This window comes from Nyctereutes procyonoides, unplaced genomic scaffold (assembly GCF_905146905.1).
Source record: "Nyctereutes procyonoides isolate TBG_1078 unplaced genomic scaffold, NYPRO_anot_genome, whole genome shotgun sequence".
Lineage (NCBI taxonomy): Eukaryota > Metazoa > Chordata > Mammalia > Carnivora > Canidae > Nyctereutes > Nyctereutes procyonoides.
In genome coordinates this window covers 28,945,822-28,970,767 of record NW_026575020.1, presented here as the reverse complement: position 1 = coordinate 28,970,767, position 24,946 = coordinate 28,945,822, and the positions used below count along the sequence as shown (strand labels likewise).

The 24,946-nt window shown below is 52.1% G+C and overlaps 1 protein-coding gene across 5 annotated transcripts in view; it reads right to left on the bottom strand.

The window, feature by feature from the left end:
- Nucleotides 1-4,866: 4,866 nt before the first annotated feature.
- RAP1GAP2 (RAP1 GTPase activating protein 2) overlaps nt 4,867-24,946 on the bottom strand; it is a 219,598-nt gene continuing 199,518 nt past the window's right edge. For 4 of the 5 annotated variants that reach the window (XM_055322769.1, XM_055322798.1, XM_055322786.1 and 1 more), the window contains 8 exons: nt 18,069-18,206; nt 16,324-16,445; nt 14,005-14,118; nt 13,674-13,791; nt 13,095-13,221; nt 10,287-10,363; nt 9,845-9,883; nt 4,867-8,953 (listed from right to left, as the gene is read on the bottom strand). In XM_055322769.1, the coding sequence (XP_055178744.1) occupies nt 9,875-9,883; nt 10,287-10,363; nt 13,095-13,221; nt 13,674-13,791; nt 14,005-14,118; nt 16,324-16,445; nt 18,069-18,206 (705 nt within the window). In that variant the 3' untranslated portion in view covers nt 4,867-8,953; nt 9,845-9,874. The remainder of the gene's footprint in view (nt 8,954-9,844; nt 9,884-10,286; nt 10,364-13,094; nt 13,222-13,673; nt 13,792-14,004; nt 14,119-16,323; nt 16,446-18,068; nt 18,207-24,946) is intronic. The other variant, XR_008664107.1, reaches the window with a different exon arrangement.

The following is a 24,946-nucleotide window of genomic DNA, read 5'->3' as shown; positions in this document are numbered from 1 at the left end:
GCCATAGCAGTGGCCCACCAAATTCACATTTCAAATTCAGAGAACCACTGGAGTCACTGGAGCCAGCCAGGAAGCCTCACCAGCCTTGCAGAAAGCACCATTTCATGAGAACCAGCTATGAAACCCACACCCCACCTCATTCCTTCTAATCTAAGAGGAGGACTGGCTCCATGAAGGAGGGAGAGCATTTGACTTATCCATCTCTATTCCTCCAACACTGAGGGGCCTCCAACCTCATGCTCCAGCGGGTCATGGTGAGGTGATTGTCTTAACATTGCTAAGACCACAGGGGTCTGGAGAAGGGAAAAGGTAGATGCAGAGTGAAGATAAACAGTGCTAGGATGTGGCATAGAGCAGCAGACGTTGGTAGCTGCTGGCATTAGGAGGATAAGAAAACAGCCTGAGAATTGAGTGGAAACCAACTAGGTAGTAGGGCTTGAAGCTCTTGGATCATTAACTGAAGGCTGTAGGTAGATGTCTTCAAGCAGGGACTGAGGAAGGGGAGGAATGGGCCCAGCCTGAACCCCATCTCACATGACAGGGGACTTGTGACAAAACACCAGCATTTGGGGGCACATGGGTGGCTCAGTCAGTTGGGCATCAGACTCTTGATTTCAGCTCAGGTCATGATCTTGGAGTCATGAGATGGAGCTCCACGTCAGTCTCCACACTCAGCGTGGAGGCTGCTTGAGATTCTCTCTCCCTCTGCCCCTCCCCCGGCTTGGGCTCTCTCCCTTAAAATACATAAATATTTAAGAACAAAACAAAAAACCCAGCAGCGTTTGAATGCCTGAAAAGCAAAATAGCCAATGGAAGGTTGGTATTAAAGAATACCAAGAGGAGGTTCACGCTCCCCCTCCACTAATGTGGACCTACCCACAAATGATGATAAACTGTAACCAACCCAAACTAGGGCAAGTTCATGTGGCAGGTCTCCAATGGCCAGGGCATACTTGCCTGGTGGTCCTGGGTGCAACACTCTGAAATCCATCACTGTTCCATGGCTCACATCAAAGCCAGACTTCCCACAGGCCACTCCTGCCCCATGGCTGGGTGCAGCAAGGGTAGTAATTTGGGGCTCCTTCTTGTGATATGTGGGACTCCCCTGGTGGATGACCTTGGCTAGTGGACTCCCCAGTGGCCCTGCTGAACTTTTCTTAGAACTGGACTGATGCCAAAGATGCTGCCAACCGACCTCCCTCCCTCCCATCTCCTCCACTCGGGTCAGACCCGTGTTTGCAGTGGGGTCAGCTCTCCCGGCTGTCTGCACAGAGCTCCCCATTTTCTCTCATGGGCCTTTCCTGACTCTATTTTTCCTTCCTGTCTCAGGTCCGCTCTGCCGAGCACCCATGCTAACCACCATGAGTTACTCTTTCAGGGGCAGTCTCAAAGTAGGTCTCTCCCTCACCGCAGTGCTGGTGTGGAAGAGCAGAGGCGAATGGGTGGGGGACAGATGAGCCTCTTGTCAAAGAAAACTTGCACCAGAGTTCAACAGGTGAGGATGACTTTATGCAAGACTATTGCAACGGGGCAGAGATTGAACTCCACTTCAAACACGAAAGAGACAGCTGGGGACTTGCAGCCAATGAGCAGGGTGAGGAATTGGATGGAAAATTGCTAGGAAAAACCTGGTGGGGTAGCAAGGTGGGGTGGGGGTGGGGGGACAGCATAACTGGATACCAAGAGTGCAGAACTTCTCAAGAAGCCAGTTTAGCAGGATTCTTTGCTAAAACTGGGCTGGGCCTGCCAAACACAGGCTGAGGTTACCATCTCGGTGACCAGAGGGCTCAGAGGAGCCTGACTGAAGTTTGGTCAAGTGGGGCACCCTTGCCACACCCTGAGCCAAACTCCAGGCCCACTGGCCAGCCTCTTCTGGAGGGTCTGCGGGGCAGGGGGCTTTGAATTGAATGTGATTTGAAGTTTAAAACAGACATGACTGGGACGTGCGGATGGCTCAGTGGTTGAGCATCCGCCTTCGGCTCAGGGAGTGATCCCAGAGTGCCAGGATTGAGTCCCACACCGGGCTCCTCTCAAAGAGCCCGCTTCTCCCTCTGCTTCCCTCTCTCTCATGAATAAATAAATAAAAATAAATAAAATTGAGTGCAGGGGCACCTGGGTGGCTCAGTAGTTGAGCGTTTGCCTTTGGCTCAAGGCATGATCCCGGGTCCCGGGATGGAGTCCCACATCGGGCTCTCCACAGGGAGTCTGCTTCTCCCTCTGCCTACGTCTCTGCCTCTGTCTCTCATGAATAAATAAAATCTTAAAAAAAAAATTTTATTTCAATCAATCAGACAGGACTGAGTCTGAACTGAAATGGAATGGTTTTCATAGCTGATAGCTACAGCAAAGTTCTGGAATTGGACTGTGTGGGTTGTTACTAGAACCCATCCTTCAGCCCCAAGGGCAAAGACTGCCTGGTCAAAGCACAGCTGGTAGCACCACTGGACACAGCAGGCACTGGAAAGACGAGATTGAAAGAAAACCCGAGCATGTTCTGAGCAGGCTCCTTAGGAAAATGTTTCCTGTGCCCCGCATACATTCAATGACTGCCCCGGGCTGCTGGACGCCGAGGTGGGGGAAACAGGTTTCAGGCGTCCTGGGAACAAGCCTCCACCTGGACTGGGCCCCATCCGGGGCGGGGGGTGGGGGTGGTGGGACACATAAACCCAGGACCCCAAGGGCGAGCTTGCGGAGCCTGGGCAGGTCTGGAGGTTTGGAGGGACAGTAACTGGCCCACCTGAACACCGCTCGGGCCTCTGGCACTTCGCCCCACAGGTAGAAAGCGTCCCACCTCTGCGAGGGCCCTGGGGAGCTGGCGATCCCCCAGCTTCAAGGAAGAAGGCTGGAACCCCGGAAACAGCCAAATCCGGCGGGGCAGACGGTGTGGGGGGGTCCGTGTGAAAGATGCACCTTCACTGGCTGTCCTGGAGATTCAAGAGCCGGAACCAGAAATTCTGAGAAACGGGGCTCCCGTGAGGCAGCGCACAGCCAGGGTGCGGCGACCGCGGCCCAGGAGGCTGCAGACGTGGGCTGCACAAGAGCACCTCCAAGCCGGCAGGGCAACGGGAGACAGCTGGAGCACAGTGTCCTGGGCGCATCCTGCGGCATCTAGACCCCACAGTCCGAAGCTTACCTTCCTCTCGAAGGCAGCACGTCCAGGCAAATCTGCATCACATTTAGGTTCCAAATTGCAATCTCTGACTCTTTACGTGAAATAAAGACAGTAATAGCACCTGCCTCAATGGGGCACTTGGGTGCCTAGATGAGATAGTACAGTCCTCCTGCTCTAACACTTGTTTTGAAAATGGAAATCTGACCCAACGCAATCAATAGAGTAGGGGGGCATTGGAGGATTTTACAAACTGCACGTCTGATCATGTGATTCATCCACCAGAGGTACTAGGTGACCTCGGGAGACCACACCCAGCTGCACGGAGCTGCGTGGGAGCACACAGATCACCACCACACCCCCAGCACACCTTGCACTGTCTCACACAGCCACATCTGGGGATCCCACTGTCTGTCCGACTGCAGAGAACTCTCATTCCACCTCTTCCCAAGAACCTGCAAGCTGCAGTCCACAAACCTCAGGTCTGTTACAAAGTAAAAAGCTGTATTGATTGTAGTATTTATTTCTTAATCATTTAACATATGTAAAACCGTGCTATCATTTTCCATAATTTTTTTATTTTATTTATTTATTCATGAGAGACAGAGAGAGAGAGAGGCAGAGGGAGAAGCAGGCTCCATGCAGGAAGCCTGACATGGGACTCGATCCCGGGTCTCCAGGATCACGCCCTGGACTGAAGGCAGCGCTAAACCGCTGAGTCACCCGGGCTGCCCTTTCCATAACTTTTTCATTTGTATCACTGACAACACTTTTGAGTGTTGTATCCTCAGCCCTACTTCCCAAGAGGCCTGCACTTGCAATTTTGCTTGGTGTTGTGGTTTTTAGGCACTAGTACATCATGTTATGGAACTGAGTGCATGGTAAGCAAAACCCTCAGCTGCTGTTATTATAATAACAATTATTATTGAACCCCTGGTGCTTGACTAACACCTGATTCTTTTCAAAGTTCTTTCCCAACTATGAACCGACTTTATCCTCATGCTTTGCTTGTAGATTATTTTTCTGATTATACATAAAAGAAAATGCAAACCCAGAGAAGTACCTTGCTCAAGATCACACAACCAAGCCCCACAATTCAATCCCAAATTTGAATTTGTGTTCAAATTTCTTAAGGGGGAAAAATACAGAGATTATTTGCAAACCTACATCCAAACATTGTAAAGCAAAATGTACATAAGAACACAGCCATTTGGGAGTCAAAGGTGGGTAGGAGAGAGGGCATTTAATCATAGAAGAGTCCTTGAGAGGACTTGGGAATGCGGACAGAGAGTGGCCGGAAGACAGAAAGTTGACAGGATGGAGACAGATCAGTGGAGAACAGGGGCCTCAAACTCAGATGCCTACAGGGGCCAGCAAACAACAGGAATGAAGTGCTCCAGGTGTAAAGGACAGAGAAGGGTGGGGCCTGCAGTGGCTCAGAGGGGTAGCCTCTAGGCACCGTGGCCCAATCTGTGCCCCTCCCACAGAGTGGATCCACCATCTGATTTTTTAAGAGAAGCAGAAAATTCAGATTTTATAGGACATTTCTAGGTCGGGTTTTTGTTTTTTCATTTTAATTGTGCTCTAAATATCAACTGTTTTCTAAATACTGGCAACTAATTCAAGTATTTTAAAACACTCTTCAGGCCACAGTAACACATCTACGGGCAGCAGATACGGGGGCTGCCAGGATTCAACCTCTGATGAAAGATGCTGCTCAGGGCTTGGGGCCCTGAGCAAAGAAGTCTGAACAAGGATGGACACAAAATATGTTATTTATTGTCAATTTTTGCAAAGACACATTTAAGCAACAAAATATACATTTGTCGACCTTTTAGAATTTGTTTTATACATTAACAAATACAATGTGCTACCATAGCAATAAATTAAATGTACAGTATTTACATTACCTAGGCAGTCGGGGTTCTACAAATCACCTCCTCAAGAAGAGGAAAAAAAGAAAAGTCACCACACGGATCACCATTTCCAAGCTACACTCGCAGGTTCTATCACACAGAGGAACGTCTTCACACTGGAGCGTCAGGCCCCAGGGGGTGTGGAAGGGTGACGCCCATGACAGGGAAGAGCTGGCACACATGCTAAGGAGCGAGGAGGAACTGACGGTTCCAAGTAGAAATAGTACAAAATCAAAGATGATGGCATTTCAATTCCAGTCTTCCAGCTGAACACCCTTTCCCCAGGGCAGAGCGGTTGCCCCACAGCCTCTCACCAACCAGGGCTCTGCCGGCCTTGGCCCTAGTGTGGGGTCTCCGTCCCCCCAAAGGGCCAGGCGGCCCGGCTGAAAGGAGGGAGATGTGGGTTGGGGTGGGCAAGGGGCTCGTGGTAAAACACACAGTGGGCTTACAGAATGTTCCTTGGCAGCCTTGGCAAACCCCACTGACCCACTCTCACCTTGGAGAAAGCGAGCGAGAGGCTTGAGAAGCTGTGCATCCCAAGCAGGACCCAGCCACCCACCTGGCCCCTGGCTGTTCCCCAAAAACAGCCTGTCTCTGTTGACTCAGAATCAAATGAAGAAGGTAGTGTTTGCATTGGCACCCTGACCAATCAGGGTAAGAAAGTGACACTGGCTCTCGTCGCACTTCGGCACAGCAGCCTATACTTTTTGCTAACCACATTTGTTTAAGGACCGGGGAGAACAGGACAGTTTTCTGTTACCACTTTTCTTCTGAACTTAAGGAGAAACTGTGGGTTGGCTAACTCCTCTGCCCTGGCCTCCACCCCCATCGCAGATCAGAGCTGAGGAACTGCGGTTCTGAAATCTCCTTCCCTCCTCATTTGTTTTGCTCAAGCAGCACCCAAAACCCCAGGGACCTCATTGGGAATCTGAACCCATACCCCTCCTGATGAAGAGAGACTGAGGCCCTACCTTGCTGCGCACAGCTCCCAGCCGGTGCCCGGGCACCAGCTAACTTGGCTCCTCCAGAACCCAGGGACCCAGCAAATGCAGCCACCCGTTCAACCAACCGTGTAGTGGTGTAAAAGGAAGGGCCCTGGGCTGTGGGTTCCAATCCCAGCTTTACCACTTGTTGGCTGTGAGACCTCCCGCGAATTTTTTTCTCTCACAGAGGCTGAGGTTTCTCAGCTGGATGAGAATATGAATGGATTAGATGTCCGAAGGGTCCCAGAAAGCTTGGACATTGACATGATGTCGACAAGGCTGAACCACATATTTTTCACTCACTTTTCATTCATTCATCATTTTCCATTCACTAAAAACTCTAGCTCAGATCTTCTATCTCATCTGCTCTTAAGCACCAATGAGCAGAGGCACACAGTGCCCTACAGAGCCTGACATGTATAGTTTCTCCTCCCAGAGTGTCACAAGCAGAGTGTCTCAAATACCAGCATGAGCACCATCAGGATGAGTCTGGTCACAGGGACCAAGGAGACTCGAGCAAATCTTTGAGCCCCAAGATTGGGCGCAGCAATAAAAGGAAACTTTGGAACAGAGCAGATGCAAGAGAAAGTGGGGGAAGCAGCCTCCAGGGCTCCAAGCTGCCTGCCCCATGGTCCAGAGGGCTGAGAGGAGACTGCCCACTCCCTGTTCTCCTCCTCCCCCTCAGCCCTAGGAGTTGGTCATGTATACTCTAGAAGCCATAAGTGGGCTGGGCTTTCTAGAGACAGAAAGACAGGGCCCAGGGGGAGGGACATTTCAGACCGTGCCCAGTGTACCCCAGGTAGCACACAGAAGGCAGAGACCAGTTCTCAGGTCTGTTTTGTAGAGAACATGCCCTTACCTGAGCACACCCAGCATCCCTGGCCACTGGCTCAGAGGCAGAGGCAGAGCCCTCCCAGGAGGTGAGTGCTGCAGTAGGAGTAGCTGGGGCACTGGAGTTCCCAAGACGAACAGGGTGGGACAACCTGGAAACTCCAGACCCCAGACCCTAACCCAACATAGCACAATCACCAAGCAGCTGTAAATACTAGCTACCCAAGCAGCAAGCCAGAACCTGGAATAGTTGTGTTTTTTTTTGTTTGTTTGTTTGGGTTTTTTTTTTACTGCAGTTTGACCTTTCAAGGTCCTTCAGAAACCCGGCCAACAGAACGCTGCCAAAATCTGCAGACCTCATTCCAGCAGTGAGTGCTGCTACGGTGTTTAATAAAAGCTAAACAGACATTTGTTGACCTCACTGGAAGAAATTTTGCCAGACTAGTATTCTAGTAAACATATTTCTCAAATAGTGTGAGGGGAGAGGTCCCCCCAGCCTGCCAGTAGGGTCCCACGAGGTCCACGTGAGTGAGAGATGAAGGATCAAGGTTTTGTGCTGATGGCAAAAGCGGTGGGGAAATGATCACAATAATCAAAAACAAGTATAACATGGACATGAGACCACTCTGACTTCAGGATGGGCCCAGGTGCCAGTGCAAATAAAACATTTGGTAGAAATCCTTACCATCTTCTCACTGAGGCAGGAGCCCGGCCCGAGGCCCCCTGGCTATCCTGGGTCACAGAGGCCCCATGTGCACCCTAAGCTGCAACACTCCCAACACTCTGCTCTGCAGACTCTCGGTTTTACGTGGGGGGGACACCCGCCATAACCTCCACCAGGGCTAGTCCATACAAACAACTTTCTGCACTGCAGGCAAGGATGGATGACAAGCAGGCAAAGGGGGGTTGCTCTGGAGAGTGAGCTGGCTCTGGCCAAGGGGGCAGGTAGCAGGCAGCATCCAGCTAGGGCCCAGGTTGTAAAAATCCCACCAACTGACCATTGCCTACAGACTCACAGTCAAAGGGGACTAGGGGACCAAGTGCCAACAAGGCCAAAGGGCATAGCAGCTGGAAAGAGCCCCCAAGGAAGCACTGGGCCCTCTACAGATGCCAGGAGCAGAAGCCACAGAGGGATGTTGCTCCTTCCTCATGCCTACATTTGGCATCCACACATCGACCCAGGCAGACAGGTCATCCCCCCTCACCCCCCCAGCTCTGACTTCAGTGGTAGGCTGAAGTAACTCTTCCACGAGCCTTCATATGAGTGGGGACTTGCATCCCACCCCAGCCCGCCACCCAAAGGTCTTCCTCAGTCAAGGCCCCAGAGCACAGCTCACCAGCTTGCTCTTTCTGGATTCCTTCTTGCTGGAGGCTGCCTACCCCTTCTTGGGGCAAACATCCCTCCGAGGGGAGAGTCGGGCCCAGGGATCCTCCCACAGCAACACCACCAGGCTGCCGTGGAGGAAGAGTGCGGGGCCACGTCCACACACCGCAGCTGTCTTGGTCAGCTGCGGCACACACAACACACGGGCAGCAGGGCCTGAGGTGGGTGGATGGGCAAGAGGGAAGCTCCTAGAATGGAAGCACAATGTGGAGGCGACACCCTGATCTCTACCATGACATCTTGGAGGACAGCTACAAATCTTGGTTCCTGGAAAAGTGGTCCCTCAGCCCCCACCTACTATATTTGCTGGACCTGCCTCATCCAGGACAGACGGCTGCCCCTCCCCGGGTGTGGCATCCTGCCGACGGCCTCCACTCCCCACCTCACCAAACTCTCTGCCTCTCTAGGCCCAGACCAAATCCCCAAGACCTGGATCCTCCCCTTGCCCAACTCTCCTTTGCACACAAAATGAGATGACAAATGACCCAGACACACATCACATAGGGCGGTCAGAGCAGGGGCAGGCCGGTGTAACGAGGCCTTGGCCAGAGAAGAAGTGCTCGCAGAGTGTCTTGGCAAGGGGACAGGCGGGAGTGTGGCCAAACTGGGACACTGGGACAGTGGTGGGCAGGTGGCCAGTGGGGCAGCAGGCCTGTGATGGTCAGAGTAGTGGATGGCACCCCCAAACTGCTGGAATAGGAGCCTTCTCCCAGACAGAACCGGAACTTCCCTGGGGAGAGAAGGAGGGAGATAATGAGCACACGCTGGGTGAGGAGGGAAGGAGAACAGGTGGCCGCAGCTATACCTCCTGAAGGTGCTTGGGACAGGAGACACCAAGTACAAGCGTGCCAGACATGAGGCAGCATAAGAAGCTGGCCATAAATACTGACTTGGTGAGCAGAGGCATCTGAAGTGCGCAATGGGGGTGAAGGTGAGCGTCAGAATTCCCACAGTCTCTTCTGCTTTTTCACACATCAGGTTTATATGAAGTAGACAGAACTCTGGCCCTGTGTGGTTCCAGCTGTGACTCGTACCCCAGTGCCACAGGGCTCCACAGCAGGAGGTCCAGCCCCAGGGGTGGCTAACTGGACCCATGCCCCACTCTGATGAAAACTGGACACTCCCTCACCTGAGGCCAGGACCAGAAGTCCTCCCTCGGGTCATCCCACACAGTGTCCAGGGGGCTGGGGCATCTCTGAATGTGCAGGGAGGACATATTTCAGCCCAGAGCCCTGGCCAAAGACACAAGGAGGGAAAGGCTACCAAGGACAGGTTGGCAAGGGGACAGACTGAGGAACCCTCTGTGTGGGATGGGGGGGTGTGTGGCTCTGGGCTCCTGCCCCTCTGCCTGCTGAACCAGGCTCCTTCTAGGGCATGGAGACCAACTCAGTAAGCCTGGCCCAATCCTATTGGGCAACCTTTCCCATCCACGCCCCAGGCTGTCAGCAGTCTTCTTGTCCAGACCTGAGCCCCATCACAGAGGCTTCAGGGAAGAGGTGAGTGGCCCTCCCCAACTGTCAGGATCTCTCTGGCCATTCCCAGGTTATCAGGCCACTAGCACCCTGATCTTAAGCAGACACACCTTCCCTCATGGTCACAACAGGACAAACCCTTGACCCACCTTTGACAAGCGAAGGACTCCTCTTTCACATTAGTGACCCTGTTTCAAGAAAAACCCATAGAAGAGTGTTAACTAACTAGACAACATAATCTCCACTGGCTGCAGCCTCTGTGTGCTCAGCTCTCAACTCCTTGGTGAGCTAAGGAAGGGACCTGAGGCCCCAGGAGCCAGGAGTTCCCAGCTCACACCTGCACATGTCCAAAGCTGTGACTCCAACACAGCAGGTGTGGCACAGGTGGCTGGCATCCCCTAGGCTGATGCCTGTACCATATGGGGATTATAGCATCACCCCCAAATCTGACCAGAGTGGTCCTTCCCCCAGCAGGATGTGGGAAGTGCCCCCTTCCTTTGGCCCCCAAGAAGGACACCTGGCTCTTGGAGAAGGCTGGAATGTGGGATGCAAGAGGCTCCCCCCACCACCCTCTTGCCCCTAGATCCTTACCGCACTAGAGCTGGCATGGCTGAGCTTATCAAAGCGGAATTTCAGATTTGACCTCGGGGAGTTTCTGCTTTTGGCATCTAGGAAAAAGAGAAGTGTCCATGCAGAGGTCACCAGGGCTATGAGTTTGGGGTATGGGTGCTACAGGAGGGCAGAGGAAGGGGCCCCTCCTCCACTAGGCATTTCCAGCTGACCTGCAGCAATTTGTCAGAGCTAACTCCTAAACTTAGAAAATTTTAGAAATGTAAGCTGGTTGGTGAACCCAGGAACTTTTTAAAAAATTAAATTATAGAAGCTTACAATTCAATAAATCATATTCATCAAAGATCATAAATACTCAAAAGTCGTTGCTCCCCAATTATTTCACTGCATTTTGCTATGATCTATTCTCTTTGGGTTACTTATGTCTGTGGAGCCTGATGCCTCTTCCAGACTCCACAGCACGCTGCTGGCCTGAGCTCAGCTATGGTAGAGCATGTACACTTCAGAAATCAGCGGATGCTACAAACTCAGGACCTGACCTATAGTTTTGTTGTCTAGGCTTAAACTAATGAAGGAAACATTAAAAATACAGATGAAATTTGGGGTACCTGTGTGGCTCAATTGGTTAGGCATCTGCCTTCCGCTCAGGTCATGATCTCAGGGTCCTGGGATCAAGCCCTACATTAGGCTCCCTGCTCAGTGGAGAGTCTGCTTCTGCCCCTCCTCCCTGCTCCTGCCCTCTGCTCACTCTATCTACCAAATAAATAAAATCTTTAAAAAGAAAAGGAGAAATATATATGTCGATGAAATTTGAAAATGCATTCTAGTTGGAACTGGGAAGTTCCCATGAGACAGGAGGCTAGGAAGAGGAGGCTGGGAAGAGGAGGTGGCCCCAGGGCCAAGCCCTGTGTGCAGGGAAAGCAGGTAGAGAGAAGCACACGGTGTGGTGCCAGAAGCACCAAAGGGAGTCACCAGGCACGTTAAAGGTTCCCTTATGTCCTGGGTGATCTTCAGCAAGTGGCAGATGCTCTCTAGACCTCCTGCTACTCAAAATCTTATTTACTGGGACGCCTGGGTGGCTCAGTGGTTGAGCATCTGCCTTTGGCTCAGGGCATGATCCCGGAGTCCCGGATCAAGTCCTGCATCAGGCTCCCTGCATGGAGCCTGCTTCTCCCTCTGCCTATGTTTCTGCAGCCCCCCACCCCCCACCGTGTCTCTCATGAATAAATAAAATCTTTTCAAAATCTATATTTTTTAAACCTTATTTACTTTGGTATTTAATACCAAGTAGAGGCCAGGCTTGGTTACAGATTCTTTCATTCATTCCTTCAATACTGAATTAAACCTTATTTTTTAAATATTAGGGAATTTCCATTCCTACCCCACTTCACAGCTGAGGAGACTGAGGCTCTGGGAGGAGGCCCTGTCCATGCCACAGCCAGGATTAGAGCCCTCGCTGCAGCAGCCCAGAATGGGGCGCTGATGAAAGGAAGCATGGGAACTGCTCCCTCTGAGTTTCTATCACGTGACTAGAGTTTCTCAGCCTCAGCCTATTGGATGCCCCCTGATGGAGCACCATTAACTGCACTATTGTTCTATTCCTGTTATTTAACATTTAGGTTAACAGTTCTAAGTCTCTTACAACTCTAAGTTCATCTAACCTTCACACAACCAACCACGTGAGGTAGGAACTATTCCCCTCCCTCCAGTCTTTGCTCAGGGAAATAGAGGTACAGAAAGGCTCTGCCCAATGTAACCTGCCCAATGTCGCATCACCAGTCAGCGGCAGATCAAGGATATGAACCCAAGCCCCACAATCCTGCACTTGGTTCCACACTGGGCTGCACTCCTTGGGGGCCGGACTGCAAGGCTCTGATTTCTGGGTGCCAGTGTGCCCTGCCAGCGCCTGCTGTGTGCAGCCACTCAGATGGTGCTCCCCTCATGCCCCAAGCCTTCACCTCTCCCCAGAGCTGCCGCCACCTGCTCCACCTGACTGCAGTGGGCACAGAACCCCCGAAGGCCCAGACTCTGCCCTCCTGAGCCTTCATTATTGAGCCATGAATATTTTACTTCCGTGACATCTCTTGAATCTACATCCTTCTCTATTGCTCCAGGCACCCTCCCTGATCCACAGCCCAGCCACCCCTCACTGCCTACTGTGACCTCTCACTGATCTCCCTCCCTGTGTCTACTCCCCACCAATCCCGTGCACCCGGTCAGCCACGGCAACCAGAACAGTCTTTCTCTAGTACAGATAGCACTTCTCTCCCTAAGACCTTTCAGTGGCTCCTTTCACCAGCAGGGTAGCACCCAGCTTGCAGGGGTCTCCACGGCAGCCCCAGCCCAGTGCCCTCTCACACCTGTCCCCTCCACAAACTGTAGCCCAAGAAACCAGTGTGGTTCCCTCCCCCTGCAACATGCGTCCACTTTGTACCCTTGCACTGTCACAGCCATCCCTGCAGCAGAGGACCCAGCATCAAGGACGGTGTGCAGCAAATGAGCCTCTGCTTTCAAATCCCAACTCCTCCACCAGACCACTGAACTTCCAGAGCCTGGGTGTCCCCAGGAGTAAGGAGACCATAAGAACACAGGCATCTTAATGCCGGTGAATAGATGAAGAGAGCTAGTAGGGCCCAAGGGCTGGAGTGCAAGCTATGTGATTTCTGTGGGGGGGGGGGGCTCATGGGCCATGAGCAGAGATCAGGATACAGCCCCCATGCCCCCGCCCAGCCACAGGACGCACACGGGGCTCACAGGCCATGAGCAGTGGTCAGGATACAGCCCCCGCACCCCTCTCCACCAACAGGGCACACACTACACCCCACTGACCTGTAGGACTCCGGCTCATGATGATGGGGGTGGCAGCTGCCCCCAGGCCAGGGCTCTCGCTGCTCGGGGACGGGCTGTACACAAACACCTCCTGCTTGAAGGGCGAGGTCGTGGACGGCTGGCTGCTCTAGGGAGAGAGGCCGGGTGAGTGAGGCTGGCTCCATCCTCAGCAGCCCCACAGGGTCGCCTGTGCCATGGAAGGCCTGACCCAGGCCTCCTGCAAGCTCAGGGTAGTCATCGGCCCCCACTTCCCACCTGGACCTGCTCTTTCTGCTGCCTCCAATCCTGCCCCCAGAAGTGCCCCTGACCCTCTCCTCTCTGGCCAGGAAGGCTACGCCAGAGACCCCACTCAGTCTGGTCTCCAGCCCCCTGCTGCCATTCCCATGTCCCTCCCAGGGAGAGGAGACAAATGGCTGGCCCACCTTTTGTTCCCATACGTCCCCTTTCCCCCCTAGGGCCAAAGGGCCAGGATGGGGCTCTTCCCACAGCAGCTAGTTACTGCATCCAGCAGTTGTCTGGCTGGGCCCAGGTTGCCCTCCCCACTCCCAGGTCCCCAGGGTCGGATGGAGCCACACCTACCCCACTGTCACATTCTTCCATGGCCTCACCCTCCCCCGCTGTGCTGCTGAAGCTGCTGGTGCTAGAGGAGGAGCGGGAGATGTTGGCTCGGCCATTCTCCTTCAACTTGATGAAGGGCCTATGGGAACAGGAGAGGGGCAGGCCTGGTCACACCCTGGACCTCCTCCCCATGTAGGGCACACCTGGCAGAGGCTGAGCTTGCCCACCAACGACTCCCCATGCCCCTGCCTCCACAGAATTCTCAAAGCACAAATGCTGGCTCTCGGCAGAGAGTGTACCCCAGGGCTCCAAGTGGCTAAGGCCAGCCCTTCATCCACCCTCATTCTCTTACTTCTCCTTGTTGGGACAGATTTCTGGAGAGCTGGGATTGGAGGAGGCCTCAGACTTTATCTCTTGAGAAGGGTGTACACCATCCGGGGTCTTGGGGTTGCTGGATGCGCTATCACTAAGGGAACAGGAATAAAGAGGTGTGAGGCCATGAAGTCAGCCCCTCAGCCCCCATCCCACCCCCAGGCCTGAGATAAGCCTAATCAGCTCTCAGTACCACAGGGCCTGTGGGGTCACAGCACTCCTGCCAGGGAACAGCCACCAGGACCTCCATTCCCCTGAGCCCCACTCATGCCACAGTGCACAACAGGGTTTTCTGCTCCATCAGGGGCTCCTCTAGATTCCTGGGTGAGTCAAGAGTGAACAAGCAAGAGCCCTGGCTTTATGCCCGCAAGCCCAAGTCCACTTCCCCCCTTCGCTGGCCATCCCGCCTGGCAGAGCTCTAAGTCAAGAGCAGGCCACAGAGGGAATGGAGTGGGGTCTCTGACATCCACTCCCACAGCAGGGAAATAACCCAATGCTCATGGTCTCCTGGGTGGTGCTGGCAGGGTAACATGCATAACTCCAGGGACACCCTTCACACAGACCACAGTATGAGCTCCCTGGATCCATGTGATGAGGCAGTTGGGAAGGGCATCTTGGTAAATAGGCTATTCCTGGCCAAGGGCCCAAGGGCTTTCTACTGTGGTTTAACAAAGGCATGTACTGATGCCCACAATTTGTCCTATGTCCCCTCTTGGGGACAAGATAGCCTTGTCCTCAATGCAACTTTTATAGCAGCTTTACTGAGATACAATCCACATACAAGTCTCCCACTTAAAGTATATGATTCAATGGTTTTTAGTATATTCACAGTCTATTTTAGTATATTTAGTATATTCAAACCATGAACACTATCTAATTTTAGAACATCTTAGACCCTCTTAAAGAAACTCCAGACCCACTCATAACCATTCCCAGAGCTCCCCTCCCCCAGGACCTGGCAATCACGAGTCAACTTTCTGTCTGGATTTGTCCAGTCTAGACAGTTCACATAGATGAAGTCACACAACGTGCCATGGTCTTTTGTGACCGGCTTCTTTCACTTAGCACGGTCTTTTCAAAGTTCATCTAAGTTGTAGCATATATCAGTACTTTCCTCCTTTCCATTGCAAAAAAAAAATACCCCACTTTCCAGATATACCACATTTTATTTATCCCTTCACGGAGTGATGGACATTTGGATCATTTCCACTTTGGGCTATTATGAGTAATGCTGCTAGGAACATCTGTGTGCTAGTTTTTATGTCGACATATGTATTCCTTCTCTTGGGCATATACCAGGAGTGGAACTGCTGGGTCATATGGTAACTCCATGTTTAACTTTCTCAAGAACTGCCAGGCTGTTTTCCAAAGCAGGTGCATTCATTTACACTCCCACCAGCAATGCCTGAGGATTCGAATTTTTCTTGCCAACACTTGTTTTTTTGTGTCTTTTGATGACAACCATCCCAGAAGTGTGAGTCCATCAAGTGCACTTTTAAAGAGGCTGCTAATCCCCTCCTAATTGTCCACCCATGCAGGGGTATGGGCCATACTGCAAGGCTTCTCTGCACGTCTGACACTGTAGACCTTCCCTCCTGGAATCCCTCCCCACTCGGCTTTCTTCTCTCTCATCTTCCTTCTGTTTCTCCCCTTGCCCTGAAATACTGGTGTTCTCCAGGCACTTTCCACACTGCCTTGGGTGGTGGTATTTATTTGCTGATCTGCCTTAAACACCACCTGGGGACACCTGGGTGGCTCAGTGGTTGAGCACCTGCCTTTGATTCAGGACGTGATCCCCGGGGTCCTAGGATTTGAGTCTCGTATCAGGCTCCCCTCAGGAAACCTGCTTCTCCCTCTGCCTATGTCTCTGTCTCTCTCTCCCTGAGTCTCTCATGAATAAATAAAATCTTAAAGAGAGAGAGAGAGAGAGAAAGAGAGAGAAAACATTCTAGAAGCCCTAAGGAAAGTTCAATGAACTGTCTGGCAGAATCAGGGAAGGCTTCCATAAGAGCAAATATTTGAGTGAGCATTGGAAAAGGAGATAAAAAAAAAAAAAAAAAGAATCCAACCAACATTTCCAAATGTGACATGGACAATTCTAGAAAGTCCCGAACAGAGACTGATCAAATCTGCCTCAGTGGACAGAGCAGAGTGAGGGGCTGGGATGTGCGGGTGCCTAAAGTGCGGATCAAGGTTAGAAGGAAGCTATCTCCTGAGGCTGTGCAAAGCACTCCCCAAGGTTGGGCATCTGGCGGCTGCAGTGGTGGAAGGACCCACAAACCCCGCCCTGCATAGTTACCATCGAGTCCGGCTGTCGCCTTGGCCTTCAGAACCTGTGTGCAGACGGGGGAAGAGCCCCGACCGCCGCTTGATGGGGCTCCGTGACTGGTTCTTTGCCACTGCCGCTGCCACCACTGGAGGCTGCCAATGACAAAATGAGTGCTCACAGCCCATTCCAGACCCCAGTCTCCTTCTCTTCACCGCCCCCCACTTTCTGGTCTACAAATAGCTCCCGCACCCCTCAACTAGTCTGGAAGAGATCCCAGAAAATAGCAAGGCAGCTGGGAAAGCTAGATCCATGTAACAGGAGCTGAGACCCCCAGATTCCAGCCATTTGCAGCCTGTTTTCCTGTGTTCTTAAGTCAAACTTTGTGGCCCCATGTAATGGTCACCAAACACCAGAATTCTTAGAAGAACAAGGGGTCAGGGCCACCCTAAAGAGAGCTCAGCATATTGAAAAAGTCAGGATGGTTCAGGGGATCACAGCCTGAGAACCACAAAGCTAAGGGAGCCCTGAGGGTGACCTGGTCCAACCTCTCACCTTCCTGATGAGGAAGCTGAGGAGCCAAAGGGCGAGGGGATTGGGCTACAGTCATACAGCGAATCACTGGCAGGACAAGAACCCAGGGTTCGGACTCTCCATCCATTCCTCACAAATAATTGAGGTCCACACTGGGTGTCTCAATAACAAAACAGAATGAGCAGCAGAGCCAAGACCACATGCATCCACAGGCCAAGGCAACCCGCCAAGAATGTGGCTCTGTTTCTGCCACATACAGGGGCGATGAACATGAGATTGAGGGAGACTGCAGTCACTCTTTAGAGACTGCCTCTAAAGCAGGCTCCAACTTGTGCCATTTGTGTGCTGTGAAACCTGAGTAAGGAGCCCAAACTCTCTGGGCCCCCGTCTCACCTACAGAATGGGGATAACTGTCCTGTCTTGCTCATTTCACAGACCTTCTGTGTAGAACAAGACAGTAGTTATGAAAATAATTGGTAAGTTCAATGAAGTATGTAAGACCACTTATAATACTAATCCTTAGTATCAATATGGGTATATTCTATTTGAAAAAGAAAAAAAAATCCTAGATTATAGGAATCCAAAGTCATTTTGTTTTTTAAATGGACCAATTATGTGGTTCCCTTACCTGGCCATCCCTGGTGCAAGCAGGCCAGGCCCAAACCCACAGACATGCCAGGCTCTTTCCTTGGGAACTGCATACACAGTGATTCATGGCAAAGACTCCCAGTCAGGGAGACACGCACCCAGATCCCAGCTCTTCAGCTGAGCTAAGTGACCTGTGGCAGGTTACTAAACCTCTCTGCACCTCCTTTCCTCAAATTTGAAATGGAGAACACATCTGCTACAGGAATCAGATGAGATAATGTCTGTGAAATTACTTCGCTCCATCCCAGGTGCAGAGCAAGCCGGGGGTGGCTACTGTGATCATTAATAACAAAGCAAGGATACCCCTCACCTCACGGGTCCCAAGCCCCTGGGCACAGAAATCATTTTGCAGGGTGAACCGCAGGGAGGAAGCCCAGCCATCAAAGGAACTCAGAAAACAGGAAGGAGACAGGGAGGACTTCTCTTCTGGGCCAGCCCCAGCCGTACCGGTGATGGATGGAGGCTCCATTTCACAGGCAGGGCCCTGGGTCCTGCTCTGGTCCCCTGGCCCACACCTGGGTGTATGTACCCTCCTTGGCAAGCCTAGAGGGGGCCCCCTGGGAACCTGGGCACCCCCCGGGGCCTGCGGCGCTCACCGAGAAGGTGGTCTTGGTGACCTCCATGCTGTTGTGCGAGATGCCTCCACTGAGGCTGCCAGGGATGCCTCCACTGTGCTGCTTCTTCTGGCTGCTCACCATGGTCTCCATGGAGTGGCTGCGCACACGGATGGCCCTCTGAGGGGAGAAGTGACAGGGACGTGAGAGCTGCAGCCCAGTCCACTGGATGTCCCCACCCTCCTGGCAGGGTCTGTGGACATTGCCCTCGGCTCGTGCACACTCGTGCACACTCAGGCCACACAGGGCCCTGTGCCCATGTGGGGCCATCAGAGAGCAAAGGGCACACCAGCAAACAGTGAAGTGTCCAGGAGAGGGCACCCAAGGCAATCGGGGGCTTGTCACAGTGTGCATGGATAGGAACAGCTAAAATCAAGACTGCTGAGCCTCCAAGCAGAGAGGGGCCTGGGAGGTGACGACTGCTCCCTCCGACCACTGTGCAGGTCTCTGTTGTTCTGGAACCAGACCCAAGGACAGTGGCCATAGTGAGGACAGCTAGTTAACACAGAGGGAGTACTCCCACAGGCCTGGGTCTTTTAGCATTGTCCTAATTTTAGGAACGCATCTGGTTTCCCCAGCTGACGTGGATACTTCTTAGAGATACGGGTCAGGTCTGACACATCCCTGACTCCTCTCCTGCCATTGTCTCAGTTCCAGCACAGGGAGGGACACACAGGAAGCATGCCAAAAGAAGAGTAGCCACATTTATTGAGGACTTGTGATGTGCCAGGCTCTCTGTCAAGAGCTTGAGATGTATTCTCACAATAAGCCCACAGTGTGAATACCTCCATCCCATTTCACAGCTAAGGCTCAGAGAAGATAAGTGACCTGACCAGGGGCACACAGCTAATAGGGGGTAGAACAGAGGATCCAGATATAAATCCTAATGCATGCAAAGATACACAAATGGAGATATCATGAGTTGCTCACATAAAATGCCACCCCCACCATATTCCTTGGTGGCAGCACCACCGTCTTGTCCAATTTCCCCTCTTCCCCCACAGGACAATGATCAGTTTAAGGAGGTCACCTAACCTATTCCCCTGCCAGGGGGGCAGGGGCAGGAGAGGATGTCTTCTGGGAGCTGGGAGGAAAGGTGGTCTCAAGGATTGCCAAAAAAGATGTGACATTCTGTACCTGAACTGTAAGGAGCCACATTGGGACTGTGAGGGATCAAGCCGGTGGGACAGAGGTGACCAGCCAGGACTGCTGAGGGGACAAGGGAGAGAATCTGGATGCTGAGAGCCACCCTGAGCCATGAGTCACCCTGAGCCTCCTTGTTAGCTAGGCTCGCGGCTTTTCCTTACTGTGGGAGCCGGCTAAGGTTCTCAGAAACCAAGCTTCAGAAAACTGACTCAGAAGGACAAGTGTATGGATGCAGGAAGCCAGTTCAGGAAGGGGGGTCATTTGCAAAGATGACTGCCTTGGAGACTTGCTACTTTTCCAAGGAGGCACAGAGCCACCAACCTCCTGTCCCTGAAGTCATTGAGCCTCTCCTGTGTGAGTCAAAGACACCACTTGAAGGACATCATCTCTCCCCATCTCTAACCACAGAATGGCATCGCCTAGCAACAGTTTCCAGCCAGCACATTCTATTCATTCCATCACCCAGAGACAACATTAAGTCATACACCCTTTCAAAAACTGAGAGCAGGAACTGAACTGAGAGTGTGGCACCGCACTGAGGTGTCCCTGGATGAACAGCAAGGTTCCCTAGTGAGTCAAGTGCTCCATAAATCTCAGCATCATGACATTGTGCTGGTGCCCTTGTGGGGCCACCGCCACTACTGCTGTCATTAACAATGACGTGTCAGCTAATTGTGCATGTTCTGATGCATTCCTCATAGTCTCTTTCCAAGAAAGATGAGGTGTGGTATGATAGGCTCTGCTCTATCTATTATGAGCTTCATATATATGAACTTACTCCCAACAACCCTGAGATGCAGACAGGACAGGCACTAAGAGAAAAGGTCCCAAATGGCAAATGATTGCCCAACGTCACACCGTGGGTAGGAGGTGGACCCCAACTCAGGCCCTTGGGCTCTAGATGAAAGGGTCCCCAGTATCCCAAAAAGTGGTCCCAACTGAACATATAATTGAACTGGTTGGTAGATTAAAGGATGATTAGAAAGCAGAGGCCCCCAGCCTCTTCTCAAAAGGCTCCAAGGTTGGTGTGAGGGAGGATCTTGTGTCCTCAAATGCCCTTGCCGCTGTCTGAATCAGCAAGAAAAGTCTGAGGAGACAATGGGCTGGTTGGGGATTCCAGGGATATGCAGGGTGGTCATCTGCTGCCTGACACTTACAGGAAGAGGTCTGATTCCTGGTCTTCCCAACGCAACGTATGAACCTCTCTGACACTGAGCCTCCTCATGTGCACAATGTGGTGATGGTCCTGCATGAGGACAACAGGAGGCCGCGTGCACTGAATGCCTGGTGGAAAACCTGCTCACTCCAGGCCAGCTTTCTCCCCTGCTCTCAGGTGAGAGACGCGATGGTTGCCTCAAAACCTTAAAAGCTTGACTTGGACAAAATAACCCAGCAATATGGTCTAAAGGATTTTATATTTTAATCTGATGAAGAACTGAAAACACTAACCTCAAAGTGGGCAGAAGAGTCCAAGGAAGGGGGGAAGGGCAGAGAAAGGACAGTGTCCCCTCTGCTTGCATCTTCCCAGGGACAGGCTGCTCACTGCTTGCAAAACTGCCTGTTCAGGGGTGAACTGCCCAACCTTTGGAGAGGTCTCCCATGCACTGAGCTGAAGTCTTACCAGCTCTAGGCCTTGCAGTCTTAGGCCAGTCTATTCCTGTATTTCACCCAGCTGTCCTTGTACTGTCTGAGGACACAACTGTCCTGAGTCTGTGCTCCTCCCAGCTAACCACCTCTGCTTCCAGTGTCCTTCCTTGGCCCTGATGGTCGCCCAGCCCTCAGCTCAGCTCATGGCTAACCTCTGATCAGGCTCCCCTTTGGAGGGAGAGGGGTAAGAAAAAAGAGGGGGTATCACTTCATTCCAGCAGGGATTTGAGCTATCAGTTAGCATTATGTAGGGGACATGTCTCTCCTGGGCCAACCACAATCCTTGCTTCCTTATGAGTTTGTGCTCCCTTATGCTTCCAAATGGGTTCTGTGAATTATTTTGTGTGTGTGTGTGTGTTTTTTTTTAAGATTTTATTCATTCATTCAAGCAGAGACACAGGCAGAGGGAGAAGCAGGCTCCCTATGGGGAACCTGAACAGGACTTGATTCCAGGACTCTGGGATCACACCCTGAGCCAAAGGCAGGTACTCAACCACTGAGCCACCCAGGTGCCCCAAATTAAAAAAATGTATTTTTTAAAATTTATTTTTATTTATTTATTTGGGAGAGAAGGAGAGTACATGCTCACCCATGAACTGGGGGGAGGGACCGAGGGAGAGGAAGAATAGACTCCCAGCTGAGCAGGAAGCCCCGGATCACAACCTGAGCCCAAGGCAGACACTTAACTGACTGAGACCCCCCCCAGGTGCCCCTGTGAGTTGTTTCAGTTCAACAGACTTAAGGAGACAGAGCAAGGCACGAGTACTAAGGGGGGCATGCCTATCTGCACAGGCAGGCAGTAGAGAGAGGGCTGCCTGGGGAGAGGGATGCTAACTGCCTGCCTCCTGAGATCATTCCTCATCAGGAGGTGTCCTGAGGTACCCTGAGGACTGGAACTAGGCCTCTGTCCCCTTAGCAGGGCAAACAAAGGATGGAGGTTGATAGGAGAGGGAAATACCCTCCACATCTCCATAGACCAGGCTCCAACCATGAGCCACCCAGGCGGCCCTACTGGCAGGTACTTTGCCTGGTGCTCCTCTCCTGCCACTAGGGGTCACAGTACACCGGTGCATTAGCTGTCACCTCGCCTCAAAGTTCCGGGAGAAATTCACCTGCAGTTGTCCCTGCTGGCTGTGGTCCCCACTCTGCCACTGGGCTTTTTCCCCCTGGTCCTCCAATCCCCGTTCTGCATGAAGAGCTTCACGGAGGGCTGGGCTAGCTCCCTGTTTCTCAAAATGTGGCTCCCGTGTGCTTTGCATACATATCACAGAGCTATATCAAATGGTGTTACTTTTTCTTTTCATTTGATTACAGACCAATACAAATTTCATCAACAGCTGGTAGCAGCTGAGAACAGCATTTGAGAACAATCGTCTGGGGATCAATATTTTTCAAAGGTGAAAAATGCATAGCTCTTTTATAAAGGAAGATATTCTTGCAAGACCAAGAATACCTCCACAGACCCCCACAGCAGCAGGCGTAGCGACTGCATTTTCAAGATACCTACTTATTCCACAGAAATGCTTTTCATTGTGAGTTTCACTGCAAAAGTTTAGTCTCTATAATTGGAAATATGTATATTTTTAGATTATCATCTAAGTGAAAATGCAAAATTTTTAAGTGTTGGTAGAACTGGCAGATTTCTGAGACTATCTCTGAGCACTTGGTTTGAGAAGCAGGTCTGGACATCCATAAACCAACTGTTCTGTTTCTCACGGAAGGAAAGCTTAAATTACAGCCCGTGGAATCGAGGTAAGAAGGGAGAACTATCCTGTGCGGTGGGAGGTTCTGAGCAGCTCGCTCTAGGGCAGTGATGGGTCTGCTTCCTGGGAGAGGGAAGGACGGTTCCAAGGGGCAAGGGGATGGGCGGTGGAGACTGTGGTTAGCCCTGGGAATTCTCAACTGTTTCCATGTGAGATGAGACCTTTGACCAGAAGGGGATCAAACATGCAACATTTCTTTCTGGAATCATTTCATGCACCTCTTCTTTCAAGAGGAGTCCCACAGAGGTCTGGGTAAGGAGCTCCCTGAGGAATACTAGTAATTCTGACACCACAGCACCACCCTAGGGGGTGCATGAAGAAACATCAAAATGAGAGGTGGTTTCCTGAGCTGGATCAGACCATAGCCCTGGCCACAGGCACAGCCCAGACATCAGAAACCCCCGGGGCCACCGGGCTCCATGCTGCTGCACCTGGCCTTCCCCCAGCTTTGGCCTCCACAGCCTGGGACCCGAGAGGGTAATGGCGGGAGGGACAGGGCAAAAGTGCTGATGCTCCCGACTCAGTGAAGCTCACCATGACGAGGAGAGCTCTCAAGGTTACTGCTTACTGTGTGACCACCCTGACAGCCGCTCCCGCACTCCCAGAAGTGCTACCTCAGGGACAGGAGTGGAAGCAGAATGCACAAGCAGATCTGTCTTCAGCCCACAAAGACAGAAGGATTAAGGGCTGAAAAGAAAAAGGCTCTGGACTATTGGATCAAAGATGAGTCGCGATGAAGTCTTGAAGCCTCTCCTCTCTAGAAACCCCTTCAGTCAGAGCCACCGGAGTCAAAGGCAGATTGAGCGCTTTTCCTCCAGAGGCAGAGGGCCAGACAAAAGGCCTCAGGCCACCCTCCCTGCAAGCCCCACGGCCCGCATGAAGCTGCTGGGCTGTTTTCTCCCTGGGCACTATAGGCAGTGGCCACAGCCTACCGGCTTTCCCAGGTTCCAAAAAACAATTGAAATTTGGAAAAAAACAATGGTGAACTTCAAAATACAGAAACTTGCAAAAGTGGAAGCAACACACACTCCATTAAACTCTGCAAACTTTCACGTTATGTGAGCTGGTCCCCCACAGCTGACACTGTGGCTAGATAACATTTCCCGTGGCATACTGGAGCACTGGGATAGGCTTCATATGGCACAGGGGGGAGCCGCACAGCTTGTCCCCTTCCCGGGGCTAGCTGACCTGGTGCCCTCTATCCCCCCAGACCTTCTTCTCCCTCCGGCCCCTTCCCTCCCCACCTTCTCCCATTTCATCCTGGCGGTCGCTGTCCTGTGGACCTGAAACAGATGCCTGGAGTCTCCCAGCACCTGGGCCAGTGCCTCAGCTCCTCCCGCCTCCCCTGCCTCCTTGAGGAATCCCAGTGGCTGCCCTGCCTGGGGCCAGCAGAGCCAGGCCCTGACCGCTGTGGTCTACCCCGGTGGCCAGGGACAGACCCCAGGCTTGCCCAGGCCAGGCTAGCATGGGTGGAATCTTCACTGAGGCAGGAACCAGAGGCAGGATTGGATAGAACACAGGCTCTGCAGCCCAGCGGATTCGGAGCCAATTTTTGTCTCTTTGAGCCTCAATTTCCTCACATGTAAAATGATACCCATAATTCATAAAGTCAGGAATGAATTATTATCCCCATCATAACAGCCTCCTTCACAGGGCACAGAGGGTGCGGTGTGGCCTGAGATGGGACAGTGCGTGTGGGGCACCCTACCCACCCTACCCACCACCAACAGCTGCCGCTCTCACTGAGCATTTACTGTATTCCAGGCAGTGTGCACATTACTAAGCATCAGGTATTATTTTGGTGAACTCCTTCAGCAACTCCAGAGGTCCAATTTATCATCCCTGTGTTGTTGAGGAAAACACTGTAGCTCAGAAACGTTACTGTGCCCAGGATCGCACCAAGCTGCGAGCGCAGCACGGACAGGGCTAACCCTGACCCCACACACACTGTCTGCTTACCGATCATTCTGCAGCAGGCAGTCCGGCAGAATGTTAACCTAAGAACCAGAAAACCTAAGTTTGTTTCTCTAAGTAGGTGTAAGGTTCTGAACAGTGCTGAGGCCTCCCTGGGCCTGTCCCTTTGTGTGTGAGTGGGAATAACAAGAGCCGCCCGGCTGACTGCACAGAACAGCTGCACAGAACAGCACCTGCACAAATCAAGCTAGATGCTGGACATCAGCACTGTGGGGACCACAGAACACTCAGCAAGTGCGTGAGAATAAACCTCTTGCAACTCAAGCCGGCTCAGTGGCTGTCCAAGCTCTACTTGAATACTTCTAAGAACACAGAGCTCACTACTTCTTT